The sequence below is a fragment of the Heterodontus francisci genome, chromosome 1 (assembly GCF_036365525.1).
Source record: "Heterodontus francisci isolate sHetFra1 chromosome 1, sHetFra1.hap1, whole genome shotgun sequence".
Taxonomy (NCBI): domain Eukaryota; kingdom Metazoa; phylum Chordata; class Chondrichthyes; order Heterodontiformes; family Heterodontidae; genus Heterodontus; species Heterodontus francisci.
The window spans coordinates 96,539,526-96,561,925 of NC_090371.1; the positions used below are offsets into that span (position 1 = coordinate 96,539,526).

At 41.2% G+C, this 22,400-nt stretch overlaps 1 protein-coding gene across 1 annotated transcript; it reads left to right on the forward strand.

The window, feature by feature from the left end:
• The first annotated feature begins 1,674 nt into the window (after positions 1-1,674).
• On the forward strand, positions 1,675-22,086 carry LOC137371034 (granzyme K-like). The gene is made up of 5 exons (XM_068032940.1): positions 1,675-1,810; positions 1,887-2,031; positions 3,457-3,607; positions 7,639-7,911; positions 19,385-22,086. Exons 1-5 carry the CDS (start codon positions 1,735-1,737, stop codon positions 19,577-19,579), a joined length of 840 nt encoding a protein of 279 aa, XP_067889041.1. The 5' UTR covers positions 1,675-1,734; the 3' UTR covers positions 19,580-22,086.
• Positions 22,087-22,400: the final 314 nt, after the last annotated feature.

Below are 22,400 nucleotides of genomic sequence, written 5' to 3' on the forward strand. Positions count from 1 at the left end.
AAATTATCTGCCATTTCCCTGTTCCCCGTCATCAATTCTCCAGTCACATCCTCCAAGGGTCACTTTAGCTACTCTCTTTTTATATACTCGTAGAAGCTCTTGCTGTTTGTTTTTATATTTCTTGCCAATTTACTTTCATAATCAATTTTCTCTCTATTAGCTTTTTAGTCATCCGCTGCTGGTTCCTAAAAAATTTCCAATCCTTTGGCCTACCATTAGTTTTCACCGAATTGTATGTCTTAATTTTTGATTTGATACCCTCCTTGACCGCCTTTGTTAAACACGGGTGGTTCATCCTTCTCATCGAGTCCTTCTTTTTGACCGGGATAAATTTTTGCTGAGTATTATGAAATATCTGCTTAAATGTCTGCCACTACTCATCCACTGACTTTCCTCTTAGTCTATTTTCCCAGCCCGCTTTAGACAACTCTTTCTTCATACCTCCGCAATTGCCCTTGTTTACGTTGAGGACACTGGTTTGAGACCCGAGTTGCTCGCCCTCAAACTGAATTTGAAAGTCTACCATGTTGTTATTGCTACCCCCTAGAGGATCCTCAACTACAATATCTCTTATCAATCCTACCTCATTACACATTACTAGATCTAAAATAGCCTGTTCCTGGGTAGGTTCTGCAACGTATTGCTCTAAGTAACAATCCCTGGTGTACACAAATTCGTCTTCCATGTTACCTCTGTCAATCGGATTTGTCCAGTCAATATGCAGATTAAAATCACCCATGACAATTATAGCGTCCTTCTTACATGCCTCCATTATTTCCCGATTTATACTTTGTCCTACAGAAAGGCAACTCTTCGGGGGCCTAGAGATGACTCCCACCCGTGACTTCTTCCCCTTGATATTCCTCATTTCCACCCAAACTGATTCCACATCATGATCTATTGCACCTCTATCACTACTCACCACTGCACTGATAACTTCCTTTATTAACAAAGCTACCCCACCTCCTTTCCTTTTTGCCTATTTTTCCAGAATGTCGAATACCCTCGACTATTAAGTTCCCAGTCTTGGTCACCCTGCAACCACATCTCTGTAACTGCTATCAAGACATACTCATTAATTTCTATTTGTGCCATTAACTCATCCATCTGGTTACAAATGCTGCGTGCATTCAGATAAAGAGGCTTCAGCATTGACTTTTTATCATTATTACTCATTCTGGTTCTAATTTCTGCTGCACTCTTCTGCTTATATTTTCTGTCCCTTCCTGCCATACTTTGATTACCGTTTGCCTCTTCACTACCCTGCATATCTGCCCTCTCGTTTCTTTTTGATTTTTGAAACTTGCCTTCAATTGAATCCGCCCCCCCTAGTAATTAGTTTAAAGTCCTATCTACCACTCTAGTTATATGATTCGCCAGGACACTGGTCCCAGCATGGTTCAAATGAAGCCTGTCCCAATGGAATAGCTCTCTCCTTCCCCAGTACTGGTGCCAGTGCCCCATGAATTGGAACCCATTTCTCCCACACCAATCTTTGAGCACGCATTTACCTCTCGAATCTTATTTACCCTATGCCAATTAATACAAATAGTTACATTCTCCTCAGAGCATGGGTGTAATTTTGAACTTTTGTGGTTACGGCAATATGAGCTATGACAAAGCTGTTAAAAACTTAAGGTCTTACCAGCATATTGTCAACATTTTTATATTTCAGCCTGTAACTTGTTAATACCACATCCTCCCGTAACTGCTAGAATACTAAGCTGCTGTTACATGGTTGGCAAAATGAGCAGTATGCTTCAAGTGGCCTTCATTGTTTCAATAATCAATGCCTTCGCAGGTCAAGGCTGTAAGTGTTTAAATAATGTCATTTTGACTTCTCAGAAGTTAGAATTTGTAATAATAATGCTGCTTTTTTATTGCAGGTATCTGTGTGGAAATCATTGGGGGTCATGATGTTAAACCTGGTTCAGGGTCTTACATGGCATCCATCCAAACAGAAAATAAGCACGAGTGTGGAGGAACTTTAATCCATGCCCAGTGGGTCCTGACTTCAGCAAACTGTGCAGTGTGAGTATTGAAATATTTGGTATTTATCGTAGAATAAGAAATTTACAGTGCAGAAAATGGCAATTTGGCTCACTCATTTCACTTTGTGTGAGCTGTCCTGCCTAATCCCATTTCCCTGCTAATTCCCTGTATCCTTTTATAAATTCCTTTTCAAAATGAATTATTTTTTAATGTTATTAAACCATGGAAAATTCATAATTCTGTGTTTTCTATGCAGTATTTTTAAAATTGTTCAGAATTATACTTGAATGATTGGCTCCTTTACACGGTTGGGATTTGGTTTTGGATCCAGTATGGACTGATATTTTTTATCTTTTGTGTGCAATAGCTCCTGGGGATTACACCACACATAATTTGAGTTTCCTTCACCCAGATCCAGGCTGATTACTGTATGTAACAGAAAACAATCACATTGTACAGGTAGACAACTTTACTCAGATCATAAAGATAACTGATATGGAGAACAGAAGTGAATTGTTATGACGCAGGTTTTGTCAAAGGCAGTGTAAAAGCATCTATACTTTTAAAATACATAACAGAACCATCAACATCCGTAAAGGGATAGGTAATCTGCTGTACATCCCAGAATTTTATTTCAGATGAGGTGTACATGATTATGACAAGTTTAGATAAGGTAAAGAAAAGCTGTTCCCATTACCCGATGAACCAGGACTAGGAGACACAGATTTAAGGTTTTAGGTAACAGATGCAGGGGGGAATGTGAAGAAGCAGTTTTTTTATGCAGCGAGTGGTAATGACCTGGAACTTGCTGCCTGCAGGGGTGGTGGAAGTGGAGACGATCAATGATTTCAAAAGGAAATTGGATGGGTACTGGAAGGAAATAAACTTGCAGGGCTACGGGGATAGATCGGGAGCATGGGACTGACTGGGTTGCTGTACTTGATGAGTCTAATGAACTCCTTTTGTCCTATAATGACTCTATGACTCTATTTCTATGTCCTCCATTTTTTTCTTTCTTTTTGAGCATATGAATATGATTAAAAAAATTAATTTATCTTTGGGATGAGTTCTGTGCGATTCAATATGTGAAACAGCAATCTGAGGAAATGCAGATTTTCCATATATTTTTCCAGTGATAGTTTAAAAACAAATTTCTAGTCCTAATTTTTTTCATGTCCCCACAAACAAGTACATTTATATGGCACCCTTAGTGCAATAAAATGTCTCCAGGCACTTCAGAGCAGCATTATAAAAATGACACCGAGCCACATAAAGAGATATTAGCTCAGATGAACAAAAGCTTGGTCAAAGAGATAGGTTAAAAAAGTGTCTTAAAAGGAAGAAAGTGAAGTAGAGAATTGGAGAGGTGTAGGAAATGTTCGGGCTAGAAATATGCAACCAATTTAAAATAAGGATATTTTTAATCTCAAAGTTTCATTATGTTCATTTTTACATGTTGTAAAGGTTTTTTGTTAAGCACAAAGACTCCACAATTGTTCTTGGAACCCACTCCTTGAAGAAAAGAAATAATGCGCAGATATTTAAAGTGATCATGGTTAAACCACATCCCAACTACGACCGTAAAACAAAACGGAACAACTTGGCACTACTCAAGGTATTAAGTGTTAAATCCTGCACTCTTTCAGCCCACCAGCTGTTCTTTATGTCACAGGTTTTTTGTTGTACCTCGCCTTCAATTGCCTGTATACGTGCTTTTTTCCCTCATATTTTGGTGATCCTTCCAGTTCATGAACGCCTTGCACTTGAGATTTAGTAGCTCCTGGATCTCCTGGTTGTTCTCATCAAACCAGTCTTGATGTTTCCTGGTTTAGAAACCAAGAGTATCTTTGCAACTGCTGATTATTGTAGCTTTGAGGGCAGACCAGGCATTGTGGATATTCTGTTGGTTCCTGTTCGTTGAGCGCAGGAAGAACAGCAACTCACTGAGAGCCACGACATGTGTGGATTCTTCTGCGCAGTCAAAATCACTTATGGCCCAAGTACCTGTCTCACTGAGAGCAAAAACTGGAGTGGTGCTGATCAAGGATAGAGAAGCAGTCAGCACTCGTTGGAAGGAGCACTTTGAAGATCCCATCAATCGCGACTCAGTGCTTGATGAAAGTGACCTCGAACACATTCCACAGCATGCTACTCACCACGACCTCAGCACAAGCCCAGTCCGACACGAGATCAAAAAGGCCATCCAACAGCTAAAAAACAATAAGGCCGCCAGCGTACATGGAATTCCTGCTGAAATTCTAAAATATGGCAGATTGGCACCACATGGTCTCACCTCCCTCATCTGGAAGGAGGACAGCATGCCAGGGATCTCCGAGATGCCATAATTGTGACCATCTTCAAAAAAGGTGACAAGACCGACTGTGGTAACTACAGAGGGGCATCCCTGCTGTCTGCCACAGGGAAGGTCATCTCAACCACCTCCTCCCTGTGGCTGAAGAGCTCCTACCAGAATCACAATGTGGATTCCGTCCTTCAAGAGTTACAGTGGACATGATCTTCACAGCAAGACAACTCCAAGAAAAATGTAGTGAGCAGCAGCAACCTTTATACATGAAAATAAAAGCAAAATACTGCGGATGCTGGAAATCTGAAATAAAAACAAGCAAAATACTGCGGATGCTGGAAATCTGAAATAAAAACAAGCAAAATACTGCGGATGCTGGAAATCTGAAATAAAAACAAGCAAAATACTGCGGATGCTGGAAATCTGAAATAAAAACAAGCAAAATACTGCGGATGCTGGAAATCTGAAATAAAAACAAGCAAAATACTGCGGATGCTGGAAATCTGAAATAAAAACAAGCAAAATACTGCGGATGCTGGAAATCTGAAATAAAAACAAGCAAAATACTGCGGATGCTGTAGAGTTCCGAAGAAGGGTCACTGACCCGAAACGTTAACTCTGCTTCTCTTTCCACAGATGCTGCCAGACCTGCTGAGTGATTCCAGCATTTCTTACCTTTATACATGACCTTCTTTGACCTCACAAAGGCCTTCTACTCTATCAACCAGGAGGGATTATGGAACATCCTCCTCAAATTTGGCTGCCTGGAAAAATTCGCTACCATCCTCGGCCTGCTACATGACGACAGGCAAGCTGTAATCCTTGCAAACAGATCTGCCACTGGTCCAATCTGAGTGCAAACTGGGGTCAAGCAAGTCTGTGTCATCGCACCAACGCTCTTTTCCATCTTCCTCGCCGCAACACTCCACCTCATCTCCTTGAAGCTCCCTTTCAGAGTAGATCTACTCTACAGGATGAGCAGGAAACTATTTAACCCACGTCACCTCCAGTTCAGAGCCAAGGGCACCCCAACCTCTGTCAGCGAGCTGCAGTATGTTGACGATGCTTGCGTATGTGCATACTCAGAGGCTGAGCTTCAAACCCTTGTCGATGCATTAAAAGAGGCAAATGAAAGAATGGGCCTTAAGCTAAACGTCCAGAAGACAAAGGTGCTCTACCAGCCTGCACCCACAGCGCAACACTGCCCCCTGACTATCAAGATCCACAGTGACCCACTGGACAATGTGGATCACTTCTCATACCTTAGGAGCCTCCTCCCAGCAAAGGCAAACATCAACAGTGAAACTCAGCATCGCCTCCAGTGTGCCAGCGCAGCCTTTGGTCACCTGAGGAAAAGAATGTTTGATGACAAAGACCTCGAAACTGGCACCAAGCTCATGGTCTACAGGGCTGCAGTGCTACCTGCCCTCCTGTATGCATCAGAAACTTGGACACTGTACAGCAGGCATCTCAAAGCCCTGGAGAGATATCACCAGCGGTGCCTCCGCAAGATCCTGCAAATTTAGTGGCAGGACAGGCGCTCCAATATCAGTGTCCTCTCTCAGGCCAACATCCCCAGTATGGTCAGTTACGCTGGGCGGGCCACATCATCCGCATGCTTGACACAAGACTCCCAAAATAAGCTTTCTACTCTGAGCTCCATCACAACAAGAGGCTACCAGGAAGGCAGAGGAAACACTACAAGGATGTCCTTAAAGCCTCCCTGACAAAATGTGACATTTCCACTGATTCGTGGGAATCTCTTGCCTGAGACCGCCCAAAATGGAGAAGAAACATCCGTAACGGTGCCAGCCAGTTCGAACAACGTCGACATGCCCAGGCAGCGATCGAGTGCAAACTGCGGAAGGAGCATTCAGAAACTCAAGCATCCCATTCACTCGCCTCACCAAACACCACCTGTGGCAGTGTGTCCAGATCCAGAATTGGACTATTCAGTCACCTAAGGACCCGCAACCCTGGAGTGGAAGAAAGTCATCCTCATTCCCAAGGGACTGCTTTTGAAGAAGTATTAAATGTGTAAATGTGTATACATGCTGTAATGTATAGATTAGATGGACTCCTCAGCATGGGAGAATTGTAGATGTTTCTTGAAAATGAGGTTGTTGTAGGTCTTAGAAACATAAAGTATAAGAGGCGGTGCAGTGGTTAACACCGCAGCCTCACAGCTCCAGGGACCCGGGTTCGATTCCGGGTACTGCCTGTGTGGAGTTTGCAAGTTCTCCCTGTGTCTGCGTGGGTTTTCTCCGGGTGCTCCGGTTTCCTCCCACAAGCCAAAAGACTTGCAGGTTGATAGGTAAATTGACCATTATAAATTGTCACTAGTATAGGTAGGTGGTAGGGAAATATAGGGACTGGTGGGGATGTTTGGTAGGAATATGGGATTAGTGTAGGATTAGTATAAATGGGTGGTTGATGTTCGGCACAGACTCGGTGGGCCGAAGGGCCTGTTTCAGTGCTGTATCTCTAATCTAATCAAGGAGGCCATTTGGCCCATTGTGCCTGTTAATCACCCTACTCTCCTTTTTCTCCAAAGCCCAGTAAATTTTTTCTCTTCAAGTATTTATCCAATTCTCTTTTGAATGTTACTATTGAATCTGTTGCATCACCCTTCCAAGCAATGCATTCCCGTTCATAACAACTCGCTGTGTAAAACAAATGTCCTCACGTCACCTCTAGCTATTTGCCAGTCATCATCAATCTGTGTCCTCTGGTTACTGACCCTTCTGCCACTGGAAACAGTTTCTCTTCATTTACTCTAACAAAACCATTCATGATTTTGAACACCTCTGTCAAATCTCCTCTTAACGTTTTTGGCTGGAAGGCGAACAACCAGAGTTTCTCCAGTCTCTCCACATAACTGAAGTCCCTCATCCCTGGCAGCATTCTAATAAATTCCTTCTATACCTAAGGGTTTGACATCCTTGTATGGTTTGGTGCCCCGAATTGAACACAATACTCATGTTAAAGCCTGACCAATGTTTTAGAAAGGTTTATCATAACTCTTTCGCGTTTGTATTCTATTTCTATATTGAAAAGCCAAGGACCTCAAATGCTTTTTTAACAGCCTTGTCAACTGTCCTGCCACCTTCAAAGATGTATGTACATACAGCCCCAGGTGTCTCTGTTCCTACAACCATTTTATTATACAATGTAATAAAATAATTTGAACAAATTCAATTCAAAACTTTCATATAAATTTGGAAAATGTGCACATAGAGGGTGCAAACATTGGGAATTCTATTCAAACAACATTCTATTTTACACAAATTCTTGTCACAAAAATTTTCGCTTATTAGTAACCTCTCTTCTCTGTGCTACAGTTGAATCAAACTGCAAAACTGAATAAGTTTGTAAAGGTCTTCTCACTGCCCAAATCACCGAAAGTTATCAACGATGGAGCAATTTGCAAAACTCTAGGATGGGGACAAACTGATGATGATGATGATGATCCATCTGACACTTTGAAAGAAATACGTTTAGCTGTCATAAAACAACAAACTTGCAACAGTAAAGATTATTACAACCATCATCCAGTCATAACTGATGATATGATATGCGTTGGTGATAAAAATGGTACAGCTAAAATGTGCAAGGTAAGGTACAAATTTCATATAAACTCCATTAACATATATATATTAAGCATATTTCATACAGCTCCATCATAACCTCCCTGCTCTTACATTCTATGTCTTGGCTAATAAAGGCAAGTATCCCATATTCCTTCCTAACCACCTTATCTACCTGCGCTGCTGCCTTCAGTGATCTATGGACAAGTACACCAAGGTCCCTCTGATCCTCTGTGTTTCCTAGGGTCCTACCATCCATTGTATATTCCATTGCCTTGTTAGTCCTCCCGAAATGTATCACCTCACACTTCTCAGGATTAAATTCCATTTGCTACTACTCCGCCCATCTTACCAGCCCATCTATATCATCCTGTAATCTAAGGCTTTCCTCCTCACTATTTATGACACCACCAATTTTTGTGTCATCTGTGAACTTACCTATCATCCCTCCTATATTCACATCTAAATCATTAATGTACAATACAAACAGCAACGGTCCCAGCCCCAATCCCTGTGGTACACCACTGGTCACAGGTTTCCACTCACAAAACAACCCTCAACCATTACCCTCTGTTTCTTGCCACTAAGCCATTTTGCCAAATTGTCCTGGATCCCGTGGGCTCTTACCTTCTTAACCAATCTTCCATGCGGGACCTTATTCAAAAGTCTAACTGAAGTCCATGTAGACTACATCAACTGCTTTACCCACATCTACACATCTAGTCACCTCCTCGAAAAAGTTAGTTAGACAATTACAAACATTTTGACCAGATAAAATTTCACAACTTCAAGAGATGGGAAATTTCAGTAAATCAATTTAGTGGAAATGGTAGCTAATGATATTACCATATGTGGATAACAAAAGCAGAAAAAAAACACACAGAAAGGTAACACCTACATTCAAAAGATGAGATGATAGATTAGAAATAATATAAACATGAGAGTTTTGAATCAAAAAACCAGAAGTATTGAATTCCTCATCAATGCTTCTCAACTTATGGCATGAACGCTGACTGTATGACAAGAGAATTCTGCTCTGAACCGGGAGTGCTTTGTCTTGTTACGCAGGAGGCTTACTTGGGGAATTTAAGGTAACAGTTTACTGTGAATTGTATGAAACGCTAGTTAGGCCACAGCTGGAGTACTGTGTACAGCTCTGGGTACCACATTATAGGAAGGATGTGATTGTACTGGAAAGGGTGCAGAGGAGATTCACCAGGATGTAGCCTGGGCTGGAGCATTTCAGCTATGAAGAGAGACTGGATAGGCTAGGGTTGTTTTCATTAGAGCAGAGAAGGCTGAGGGGGGACATGATTGAGGTATACAAAATTATGAGGGACGGAGATAGGTTAGATAGGAAGAGACTTTTTCCCTTAGTGGAGGGGTCAATAGCCAGGGGGCATAGATTTAAGGGAAGGAGGTTTAGAGGGGATTTGAGGAAAAAATTTTCACCCAGAGGGTGGTTGGAATCTGGAACACACTGCCTGAAGGGGTGGTAGAGGCAGGAATCCGCACAACATTTAAGAAGTATTTAGATGAGCACTTGAAATGTCATAGCATACAAGGCTATGGGCCAAGTGCTGGAAAATGGGATTAGAATAATTAGGTGCTTGATGGCTGGCACAGACACGATGGGCCGAAGGGCCTGTTTCTGTGCTGTATAACTCTACGACTCTATATGTCATGCGCATAATTGATACGAGTAAAATTACAGTTGACGTTTCCTTTATTTTATTTTTCCTCATCTGCAGGTCCAAATATTCCTAGTAGAATGGGGAATGGTGCTGTAGGTCATGGTGACAGGTCCTATGATTTGTTTGGTAATATTGGGGGTGAATTTGGTCTTTGGCGAAAACAGCATAGCGAATCGGCAGCCTGCTTAATACCACACACAATTTTCTTTTCCATTGACTTGCGCCAAAGTCCAATTTAACCCGATCCTGCCAGCGAGCAAACAATAAGACAGGCAATTTTTTATTTTCACTGGCTGGAGCCTTCCTTATAAGAGAGCTTGGAATGAGAAAAATCCAATTAGCATATCAGACCTATTCCTTCCACAGATCATGGCAATCCTCCTTATTTTGGATTTGATTTCACTTACTTAACCTTTAGAGGGAAAAGTTCTGCAAAATGCCCCCTTCTGTTCTAAAATAATAAAGTGAAACTGCAGAATATTTATATGCCCTTATACATCAGTTGTTCCAGATGTTTTCCACAGGTAACATTTCCATGATTCAAGCTTAAACTACTGAGAAACATTGTCAGTGTTTTCATCTTACACCGTGTGTGCATTGCTCAAGGATACAAGTACAAACAAGTGAAACCAAAACTCAGAAGATAGTTTTCCATGACAACATAACAGATATGAGGAACTGATGTCTTCTCAAAAGTCATGTTGACTATTTGATTCAAAGAAAAGCCTGATAAGTGTCTGGCTTGGCACTGGGTTTGAAGCTGTTAGGCATAAATACAGACAGAAATGATCCAAAAATGTACAATGATAGACAATGAATTATAGAATGGTTACACTGCAGAAGGAGGCCATTCAGCCCGTCGTGTCCATGTCAGCTCTCTGCAAGAGCAACTCAGCTAGTCCCACTCACTCCCCCTGTCCCTGTGTCCATGCAATTTTTTTTCTTTTCAGGTGCTCATCCAATTCTCTTTTGAAGGTGTCGATTGAATCTCCCTCCACCACACTCTCAAGCAGTGCATTCCAGATCCTAACTACTTGTTGCATTAAAAAAAAGCTTTTCCTCTTGTTGGTTCTTTGGTCTTCTGGTTCTCGACCCTTCTGCCTATGGGGACAGTTTCTCCCTATCTACTCCGTCTAGATCCCTCATGATTTAAAACCTCTATCAAATCTCTTCTCAATCTTCTCTTCTCTAAGGAGAACTCTTCTCTTCTCTAAGGAGAACAACCTCAGCTTCTCCAATCTATCCATGTAACTGAAGTCCATCACCCCTGCATTCATTCTTGTAAATCTTTTCTGCACCCTCTGTAAAGCCTTCACATTCTTCTTAAAGTGTGGTGACCTGAATTGGACGCAATACTCCAGTTGTGGCCGAACCAGCGTTTTACAAATGTTCATCATAACTTCCTTCTTTTTGTACACTATTCCTCTACTTATAAAGCTCAGGATCCCTTATACCTTTGTAACCACTTTCTCAACCTTCCCTGCCACCTTCAACAATTTATGCACATTTACCCCCAGGTACCTCTGCTCCTGCACCTCCTTTAGAATTGTACCCTTGCACCCTTTATTTTATATTGCCTCTCTTTGTTGTCCCTACCAAAATGTAGCACTACAATCTTCTCCACATTAAAATTCATTGATTTCATTTCAAAGCGTGAGTACAGAAGTCTGTGTTGCCTGCCCGGGTTCGGGACATCTGCTCAGGGCGGGACAGTAACTTGGGAGTGGGAGGGGGAGGATCCAGTTGTCATGGTCCATGCAGGTACCAATGACATAGTTAGGACTAGGAAAGAAGTTCTGCTTAGACAGTATGAGGATCTATGTGCCAAAGAGAAGAGCAGAACCTCAAGGGTAACAGTCTCTGGATTATTACCTGAGCTAGGTGCCAATTGGCAGAGGTCACACGAGATTAGTGAAATGAATATGTGGCTTAAAGACTGGTGTGAGAGAAATGGGTTTTGGTTCATGGGGCACTGGCACCAGTACTGGGGAAAGCAGGGGCTGCACCGTTGGGACAGTCTGCACCTGAACTGTGCTGGGACCAGTGTTCCAGCAAACCGTATAACTAAGGAAGTAGACAGGGCTTTAAACTAAACAAGTGGATGAGAGATCATGCTTGGGTAGATGTAGCAAATCAAGGGGCAGAGTCAAGGCAGGAGAGCAAAATAATAATATGGGAAATGAATGTCAGAGAATGGCAGGAAGGGACAGGGAGGAAATAAACCTAAGAACATACCAACAGTCAAAACTAGATGTTGCAAAGATAACAAAAATACAAAACTAAAGGCTCTGTATCTGAATGCACGTAGCATTCATAACAAAGTAGACAAACTGATAGCGCACATTGAAGTAAATAAATATGATCTGATAGCCATTACGGAGACGTGGCTGCAGGATGACAAGGATTGGGTCCTGAGGGGTATATGACATTCAGGAAGAATAGAAAGCTAGGTACAGGTGGAGGGGTAACACTGTTAATCAAGGATGGCACTAGTGCAATAGTTAGAGATGACCTTGGTTCAGGAGATCAGGATGTAGAATCGATTTGGTTGGAGATGAGGAATAGTAGGGGAAAGAAATCACAAGTGGGAGTGGTCTATAGGCTGTTTAATAGTAACCACAATGTAGGACGAAGTATACAGGAAGAAATACTGGGTGCTTGTGATAAAGGGATGGCAATAATCGTGGTTATTTTAATCTACATATAAACTGGAAAAATCAAATTGGAAATAGTGGTCTGGATGAGGAGTTCATAGAATGCTGTCGAGCTAGCTTCTTAGAGCAACACGTTCTGGAACCAACCAGAGAGCAGATTATGTTAGACCTGGTTTTGTGTAATGTGGCGGGATTAATGACCTCAGAGTAAAGGCACCTCTAGCCAGCAGCAACCGCAATATGATTGAATTTTACATCAAGTTTGAAAGCGAGAAGAGTGGGTCTAAAACTAGTATGTTAAACTTAAACAAGGGCAACTGTGTGGGCATGAAAGCTGAGCTAGCTGAAGTGATTACTAGGTTACTAGGCTAGGGGATAGGTCAATAGAAAAGCAGTGGCAGACATTTAAGGGGATATTTCAGAATGCTCAGAATAAGTATATTCCTGCTAGAAAGAAAAATTCGAAGGGGAGGACCCACCATCGTGGTTAACAAAGGGAAAGCATCAAACTTAAGGAAACAGCATATAATTGCGCAAAGATGAGTGGCTGTTCAGATGATTGGTCAGAATATAAAGAATGGCAGAGAATGACTAAAAGATTCATCAGGAGAAAGAAATTAGAGTATGAGAGGAAGCTAGCTAGAAATGTAAAAATGGATAGCAAGAGTTTCTACAAGTATTTAAAAAAGGAAAAGAGTAGGTAAAGTGTGCATTGGTCCTCTAGAGAGTGAGAATGGGAGTTAATAGTAGATAATAAGGAAATGGCAGATGAAATGAACAAATATTTTGCCTCTGTCTTCACTACAGAGAATACAAAAAACATTCCCATAATAGCAGTAAACCAGGAGCTTTGAAAGGAAGAGAGTAACTTGGTGAAATTACAATCACCAGGGAAGTGGTACTGACCACTGATGCAGCTGTGTGCTGAGTCCCTGGGTCCTAATGGACTTCATCCTGGGGGCTTAAAAGAGGTGGCTAATGGGGTATTAGATGTGTTGATGTTACTTTTTCAAAATCCGCTAGATTCCGGAAACGTAAAATCAGATGGGAAAGTAGCAAATATAAACCCGCTATTCAAGAAGGGGTGGGGGGAGGGGGAGGCAGAAAACAAATAACTATAGACCAGTTAGCTTGACCTCTGTCAGGGGAAGGTGTTAGAATCGATCATTAAGGATGCAATAGCAAGGCACTTAGAAAACTTCAAGGTAATCGGGAACATGGTTATGTAAAAGGGAAATCATGTTTAACCAATTCATTGGAGTTCTTTGAAGGAGTAACATGTGCTGTGGATACAGGAGAGCCCATTGATGTACTGTACTTGGATTCCCAGAAGGCATTTGACAAGGTGCCACATTAAAGGTTATCTCAAAAAGTAGAAGTTCATAATGTAGGGGGTAACATATTAGCATGGATAGAAGATTAGCTGGCTAGCAGAAAACAGAAAGTATGCATAAATGGGTCCTTTACTGATTGGCAGGATGTGATGAGTGGAGTCCCGCAGGGATCTGTGCTGGGGCCTCAACTTTATGCAATTTATATCAATGCCTTAGATGAGGGGAGTGATGGCCTGGTAGCTAAATTTACAGATTAATTTTATTTATTTATTTATTTAGAGATACAGCACTGAAACAGGCCCTTCAGCCCACCGAGTCTGTGCCGACCAAGAACCACCCATCTATACTAGCCCTACAGTAATCCCATATTCCCTACCACCTACCTACACTAGGGGCAATTTACAATGGCCAATTTACCTATCACCTGCAAGTCTTTGGCGGTGGGAGGAAACCAGAGCACCCAGCGAAAACCCACACGGTCACAGGGAGAACTTGTAAACTCCGCACAGGCAGTACCCAGAATTGAACCTAGGTCCCTGGACAGTGAGGCTGCGGTGCTAACCACTGCGTCACTGTCCCGCCCATTGCGCCACTGTGACACAATCAGAGGTAGGAAAGTATGTTGTGAAGAGGACATAAGGAGTTTGCAGACCGATAGAGATAGGTTGAGTGAGTGGGCAAAAATATGGCAGATGGAGTAGAATGCGGGAACATTGAGAAGTTGTTCACTTTGGTAGGAACACTAAAAAAACAGTATTTCTTAAATGGGGAACAACTGCAGAACTCTGAGCTGCAGAGGGATCTAGGTATTCTAGTGCATGAGTCACAAAAAGTTAGTATGCTGGTACAGCAAGTAATAAAGAAGGCTAATGGAATTCTATCCTTTATTATGAGAGGAGTTAAAAATAAAAGTAAGGATGTTATGCTTCAGTTATAAAGGGCATTGGTGAGACCACACCTCGAATACTGTGTGCAGTTTTAGTCCCCTTATTTAAGGAATGGCGTGAATGCATTGGAGGAGGTTCAGAGGAGATTGATACCTGGAATGAGCGGGTTGTCTTATGAGGAATGGTTGGACAGACTTGTTTTCACTGGACTTTAGAAGAATGAGGGGAGACTTGATTGAAGTAATAAGATACTGAATGGTCTTGACAAGGTGGATGTGGAAAGGATGTTTCCTCTTGTGGGTGAGTCCAGAACTAGGGGAAACTGTTTTAAAATTAGGGGTCGCCCTTTTAGGACAGAGATGAGGAGAATTTTTTTCTCTTAGAGGGTTGCATGACTTTGGAATTCTCTGCCTCAGAAGATGCTGCTGGCGGGGTCATTGAATATTTTAAGGCGGTGGCAGATAGATTCTTGTTAGGCAAGGGAATCAAAGGTTATCAGGGGTAGATGGGAGTGTGGAACTTGAAGCACCAGCCGATAAGCCATGATCTTATTGAATGGTGGAGCAGGCTCGAGGGGCCGAATGGCATACTTCTGCTCCTAATTCATATGTTTGTATGTTCATCTGCCACATGCCTGCCCATTCCATAAGCCTGTCTTTGTCCCCTTGAAGTCTATTACTATCCTCCTCACAGTTCACAATTCCAAGTTTGTAGTATTGGCAACTTTGAAATCGTGCCCTGCACATCATTAATATACATCAAGAAAAACAGTGGTCCTAACAACGACCCCTGTATACCTTCCTCCAGTGTGAGAAACAGCAGTTCACCACTACACTCTATTTCCAGTCACTCAGGCAACTTCGTATCCATGCTGCCACTTTTCCTATAATTCCATGGGTTCTAACTTTGCTGACAAGCCTGTTTGTAGCGTTTTATCAAACGCCTTTTGGAAGTCCACATGCACCACATCAACTGCATGACCCTCATCAACCCTCTCTCTTACCTCATCAAAAAACCCACCAAAGTGAGTTAAAACATGATTTGTCTTTAGCAAATCTATGCTGGCTTTCCTTAATTAATCCACACTTGTCCAAGTGACAGTTAATTTTGTCCCAGATTATCGTTTCTAAAAGCTTTCCCACCACCGAGGTTAAACTGACTGGCCCGTGGTTACTGGGCTTATCCTCAAACCTTTTTTGAACAAGAGTGTATCATTGGAAATTCTCCAGTTCTCTGGCACCAACCCTGTATCTGAGGAGGTTTGGAATATTATGGTCACTAAGTACCTTCGTAATTTTCACTATTACTTCCCTCAGTATCCTTGGATGCATCCAATCCGGTCCTGGTGACATATCAACATTAGGTAGAGCTAGCCTTTCTAAAGCCTCCTCTTTATCAGTTTTTAGCCCCCCAGTGTCTCAACTGTCTCCTATATTTTGAGTTTCACTCATTTATTCTTGTGTCCTCCATGCTAAGCACACAGTATGGGTTGGATCTCTGCCGCTCTGCGGCAGGACCATGCTTTAAATATTGAAATTAACTCTTTGCGTACATTGTAACTGAATTCGCTGCGATCCTACCAGCCATTTCCAAAATTCAGCTCAATGTGCGGCACTCGTGTGCCTTTACATTCCCGTCCTTGAAAAGCTGGCGCCACCGAGGCGAGTGTCCTCGGTGCCTGCAAAGGTTGGTAGGTAATACCCTGCTCTTATTCATTTTTGCAGTGAGCTCAGACATTTTCATTAAATTTAAGTAGCCAGAAATGAGGGGGGCAGGGTGGTACGGGTTGGAATGCTGCATCTATTAATCATATATTGGCAATGGGGGTGGAAGAGGTCAACTCTGCATTGCTCTGTCAGCAAGGGGGGTGGAAGGGGTGAACTCTGCATGTTTTGCATAGGGGAGGGTTGGAAAGAGTGAACCCTGCATATTTTCAACAGGGTAGGGGTGGAAAGGTTTTAAAAATGGCACCAGCTCCTGCTCCCATCTCAGGTGATGTCGTTAACGGCTGCCGTGCAAATGTTAATGAGCCACCAGATGTAAGATCACAGCGACATGCGTTCCAGCTGCCATTTTTTCACCCATTCAGCCCTATAATTCAGAAGGTTCAACTCACTTTGACTTTTTGTAAACTCTCTAAAGCTTCTGAATTGATGTGATATGATTTTCCTATCAAACTGATAGACAAAATGCAACTCAACTCTAGTTTGTGGCTGTTGATTTGGGTTTTCAAATAGTTTGTACCAAAACTTGCAGACGAATTCTTGGCAGTGCTCCAATATTGATTATGTTGACAAAAATACTGATAGTAAAGAATCATAGTCATAACAGTGGGTTCACCATCAGCCACAAAAATAGGCTCACCATTAACAACATCTGGATTTAAATGTTTGGCTTGCGAGCTAATGACTGTAAAGCTTTGTTGTTTAGGTATATTAACCCTTTAAGGCTGAAAAGTGAAAGCTACACAAAATATTTGAAGTATCACTTCATCAATAATCTACATTTCTCAGTTTGGTTTAGTCATAGAACTTGTACCACTGGGTCTGATGGTTCCAAGTCAAAGCCTCACTCCAGGACTTGAGCACATGGTCTAGGACGCGAGGATATCAATTCATCATAGTACTGAATGAATTCTATGTTGTTGAAGGTGTTGCCATTTGGATGGGATGCTAAACCCAGACTTTAGTTGGATTTTCAAATGAATGTAGAAGTTTATGAAACAGAATGATGTAATGGCCCTCTGGACTTTAGTGAGGTCTGACCAACTTTTAGTATAAGATGTGAGACTTAGACTGAGACAGCATGGTGAGACAGAGCATAATGGAGTGTTCTTTACTCTCAGTTTTACTTTCACTTTCCATTTGCTATCATCAATGTTCTACAGCTGCCTCAAGTGTATACAATCCACAATGCAATTGCAATTTCAAAACACTACAACACTACAAAAAAGGCCATTCAGATCATGGTGTCTATGCCACACTTCGCTGATAAATCCAAATCTAATCATACTGCACTGTTCTGCTCTCTCTCATATTCCTGTATATTTAGTTGCATCACTGCTTTACCAATTTTTCCTTCAAAAGATGCCATGGGCTCTACTCTCTCCCATTGGCAAAGCATCCCACGCTGCAGTGAATTTCTAGGTGGACAGATTTTTCTTAAATTTTCTCCTCACTCTAAGTGATAATTTTAAACTGATGACACTTGTTGCTGACTCCTCAACCAGAGGAAATAGTCTTTCAAATCTACTGTATCAAAACCTTTCATAATTTAAAAACTTTGTTCAATCTCCTCTTTGCCTTATCTGCAGTGCAAATAACTTCAGTTTCTTTAATAAAAGCAAAATACTGCGGATGCTGGAAATCTGAAACAAAAACAAGAAATGCTGGAATCACTCAGCAGGTCTGGCAGCATCTGTGGAAAGAGCAGAGTTAACGTTTCGGGTCACTGACCCGAAACGTTCACTCTGCTTCTCTTTCCACAGATGCTGCCAGACCTGCTGAGTGATTCCAGCATTTCTTGTTTATGTTTCAGTTTCTTTAATCTCTCCTCATGACTAAAAGATCACAAAGCATTACTCAAAGAAGAACAACAGGTCCTCCTGATATCCTGGTTAACATTTTTCCCTCAACTAACTGCCACCAAAACAGATTAACTAATCATTCATCTCATTGATGTTTGGGAGATCTTGTTAAGTGCAAATCAGCTGTTGCAGTTTCTTACATAACAGCATAGGAACATTTGAATTCATTGGACCAGAAGTAAAGAATAACTATCCATCAGCAGACTTTTTAGTGCTTACTGTCACAACAAAGGATTGTTAGTCTGGCAACACTAACTCTGCTTATGATTCACACGAGTGCTTTTCAGAAATACAAGCTTTATTACAGTGACTGATTGGGTCTTCCAAATGGCACCAAATAATACACCCAGGTACCCAGGCACTGACTACCTTGAGAATGCTCTCTGAGATCATAAGAACAAAGCAAGCCCTGCAGCTATCAGCTCCTGTCCTCCAGGCCCTCCACATAGCTGTGTCGCTCCTGACCCTTGAGAACACTTTGTCTTAGAGGAGAGCTGGTTCTATTCCAATACTATAATACAAGCTAGGCCTGTGTTTACATAATATGGAGGCATATGTAGCTGCACATTTAGCTGTGGCCTCATTTTTAGGTGTTTACCCAGCTTATACCTTTCAACCTTTGTCTCTGTGCTTTGTTTATAGTACTATAAGTGTGTAAACTAAATCTTAATGCTTACTGTGGTATGTGCTGCCTTGGAATTGTCTGTTGTTCATATATAGAGACAACCCTTCTCCCATATTGCTATAATAATACAAACATAAGCAAAAGGATACTGGAAAGCTTGACTAACTAAACCATCTTAAGCCATTCTAACACCGTCTCTCATGAAACTCAATCATTTTCTGCCAGACATCAAGTCAGTTCCCTCCTGAATTAATTGAGATTATTCACCTCCACTGCCTCCTCTAGGCAATCGGTTCCCTGCTTTCATCTCTTGTTGTAGAAAGTAATTAAATTCAAATTTATCTTCGCATTAGCTCTTCTGAGCTTGAACCTTTAACCACGAAGACACTGGAGTTGAAATTATTACGTTCTAGTTATGTATATCTATTAGAACATTGAATAACTCCATATTTCTCCTGAGGCTTGCTTTCTGTTATACGATCTTTCCCAGTTTCCACATCTGTCCTTGTAGCTTAATTCAATGTTCCAATTTAGTTGCCATTTGAAGTATCTTCTTGATTATTCGGATATCCTCACAATTGTTCAATGGCCAGACGCGCACATACATTGGTTAGAATAAACCTGGTGTATTGAGGCACTTGTAATAATGTTGCCTTTTGCAAAAACCTTGTTTGATATCATATAATCTAATATATAATATATTTATCTATTTTGCCACAGGGAGATGCAGGTGGACCATTGATATGTAAACCCATATTTTGGAAAAAACAGTTAACTGGTATTGCTGCTTTTGCCAAGGGTTGTGAAATTGAGAAGAAACCTGGCATTTATACACGTTTATCTAACAATTACATCAAGTGGATAAAGAAAACAATAAAAGGCCAAAACTGCAACATCACATTTGAGCAAAATTGATAAGGAACTGCTTGAAAAGTAAGCACATGTAGTTTAGGTAATGATTTTTGAAAATTTAACGTAAGTAGTTGGCTAGCGAACACATGTTAAACTTGGTAAAATACCCTTTTATTTGCATTAGATATACAGGCCTATAGATTTGGCTATGCAGCACCCGATTTTTGAGTGCTAACGGCCTACTAAGCTCCCAGAATGCTACGTGAGAGAAGAAAGCTAATTGGCATCAGATTTAACTGAGTAACAATCCAAAGAATTGGGATTATGGTGCTTTTTGGTCCAGTAGTAATATTTTTTACATAGGGACGCTCTCCATTACTGCAGAAAGAGAACCAGTAGGACTATGCGCTATTTCTGTCACAACTGTATCAATCACAAGCTATGGTATTTCTTTCAATATATTGATGTATTTTGATGTAATTTAAATCTATTCATTATGTCTGAAAGGAAATAAAAAAGGTTTGCCACACATTTTTACACAAAGGCAAATCTTATTAAGTGACCATCTATTGTTGTAGCCTTCACAACCTTATACTGCAGGATGTTGAATATATTTGAAATAAAGAACAACAGGATGTGTCTTTTGACATTCTGTGTAATGTGGCACATTTTATTCTATTTGATGCCTTCATCATAATCTGCATCATTTTCTTTGAGTTCTTACAGAGCTTTTTATGTGGCATTGTTGAATTGTTAAGTAATGACAGCTGAGTGGCATACTTCTAATCTTGTATTTTCCCCACTCCCTTAACCTCTTACACTGCTCCATAGCTTCCCCATAACTGAGATCAAGACAAGACAATTTTGTAAGTCACCTATAGAAGTCCACATCTACCAACTTTATTGTGAGTTATTATACCACTGAACACAATTCCCTTTTGATTCTGAATTTGAAATAGTAAATGCTACAAACTGATTTAACATACTGCCTTTATGAATTTGGACCATATTATTTAAGCTTCTGATGTCATGGTCAGTTATTTGCAAACTATTAACACGTAGAAAGTAGGAGAAAAGACTTGCATTTATGTAATACCTTTCACGACCTTAGGACATTCCAAAGCACTTTACAGCTAATGAAGTCTCTGGAATAGCCTTGCCTAGATTTGAAGTATAGTCATTGCTGTAATGTAGAAAATGCTGTAGCCAATTTGCTCAGAGCAGGATTCCACATTGAGCAAGGTGATAATGACTAGAGAAGCTGTTTTTGCCGATAAATATTGGCCAGGACCAGAATAACTCCCCTGCCCTTCTTTGAAATGGTGCCTTGGGATCTTTTGCATCTACCCAAGAGAGCAAATGGAGTTGAACTTCACATTGGAAAACCAGGAGATCCAACAATGCAGACTTTCTTCAGTACTGCCCTGGAGTGCTCTTCTAGTTTTTGCGCTCAAGTCTCTGGAATGGGACTTGTACGCACAACCTTCTTACTCAGAGGCGTTACCACCTGAGCCACAGATGACTGTAATGCACAAAAGGGCAGCATGGTAAAATGTGTCCCTCTCATCTTTCTTTATGTATGTGACAAGAAGGAAAGCCAGGCCCCAATACATCTGGGCATACCAGCAATTCATAACATGAGCCGGGGCTTCATTAATCCCACTGTTGCCAGTGAGACTGCTGCCACACAAAACCAGTAACCATGATGAGGCAGTGTTAGTTAGTCTGAAGGAAATGGGCAAGGCTGACATTACTTTCTTGCCAGATGCAAACACATCCAGGTCCTTTTATCTTCTCACAAAACCTGCACATGTGGGACAAAGTATGCAGGCCTTGGCCGGCTGCTCCCACTGTTGTAGAAATGGCACAATCTGCAGAAGACCATTTCAGAACTCAGCTGCAAACAGCGAAGGCGACCTCAATAGCAAAAGGCTCCTGTACAGGCATGCAATCCTGCGACTGAGGTAGCACATAGTCAAAGTACAAGACTTGGTTTAAAATCATATACCACACCCATTGTCACCTCGAGGAACAAACATGGAAGGAAACAAAGGCACTCTCACATAAATTTAGTTGTGGCAGTTTGCACCCAAGTAGAAAAATACATAGAGGTAGAGCTTCTGCTCAGTTGCGTTTTTGTTTTGGTGTAATTTGCCTGAAATTGGCGAAATCCGTGAAAAAGACCAAGGAATTTTAAGCTTAAGTTATGTCCTGTGAAAATTGAATTTCTGTAATTTTTGATACTAGTTTAGAAAACATCACCCTCAAAACCGTCTCTGTATGCAAACATGGTCATGTTCCTATGATGAAGTAATCACGACTGGGAATTTCTGCTGTGTCCATTTGTAGGCCTTCAAGGAGCATCTGAAAATTGAACTGGTTCTTTTGGGCACAAGGAAATTAGTTGACACATTTTCAAATCTTTTGATGTAATTATTTTTAATTTACCAAGAAATTGATACTGCACCTTAATATAACTAGTAAATGGTTCTATGTTGTTTTTAAAAGTATTTTCAAAGATGTGGATTGACACTGTGATGTGATTAAAAATGCTTATTATTTGTGATAAACCCATTCTCAGTTGTATTAATCAAACTGCACCAAGTTACCACTCTTAAATATATCAAAGAACATCTTTAAAAGCATTTTTTAAAAATTACTTTTTAAAATGCTGCCCAATACCACTGGCTCATGGTAGATTTGCATTCAGTGATGTGCAAATGAGTTTGGTGGAAATTCGAGAAAAAGATACACTTCTCACAATGGTGCAATTTGGGCACAATTTGCTCCCAGAATGCCAAATGCACCCAAAGTGGATACTCTACCCCTTACTGTTAATCAACTTCGGATGTTGCATCACTCATAAGGTATTCTGTTGCTCTAA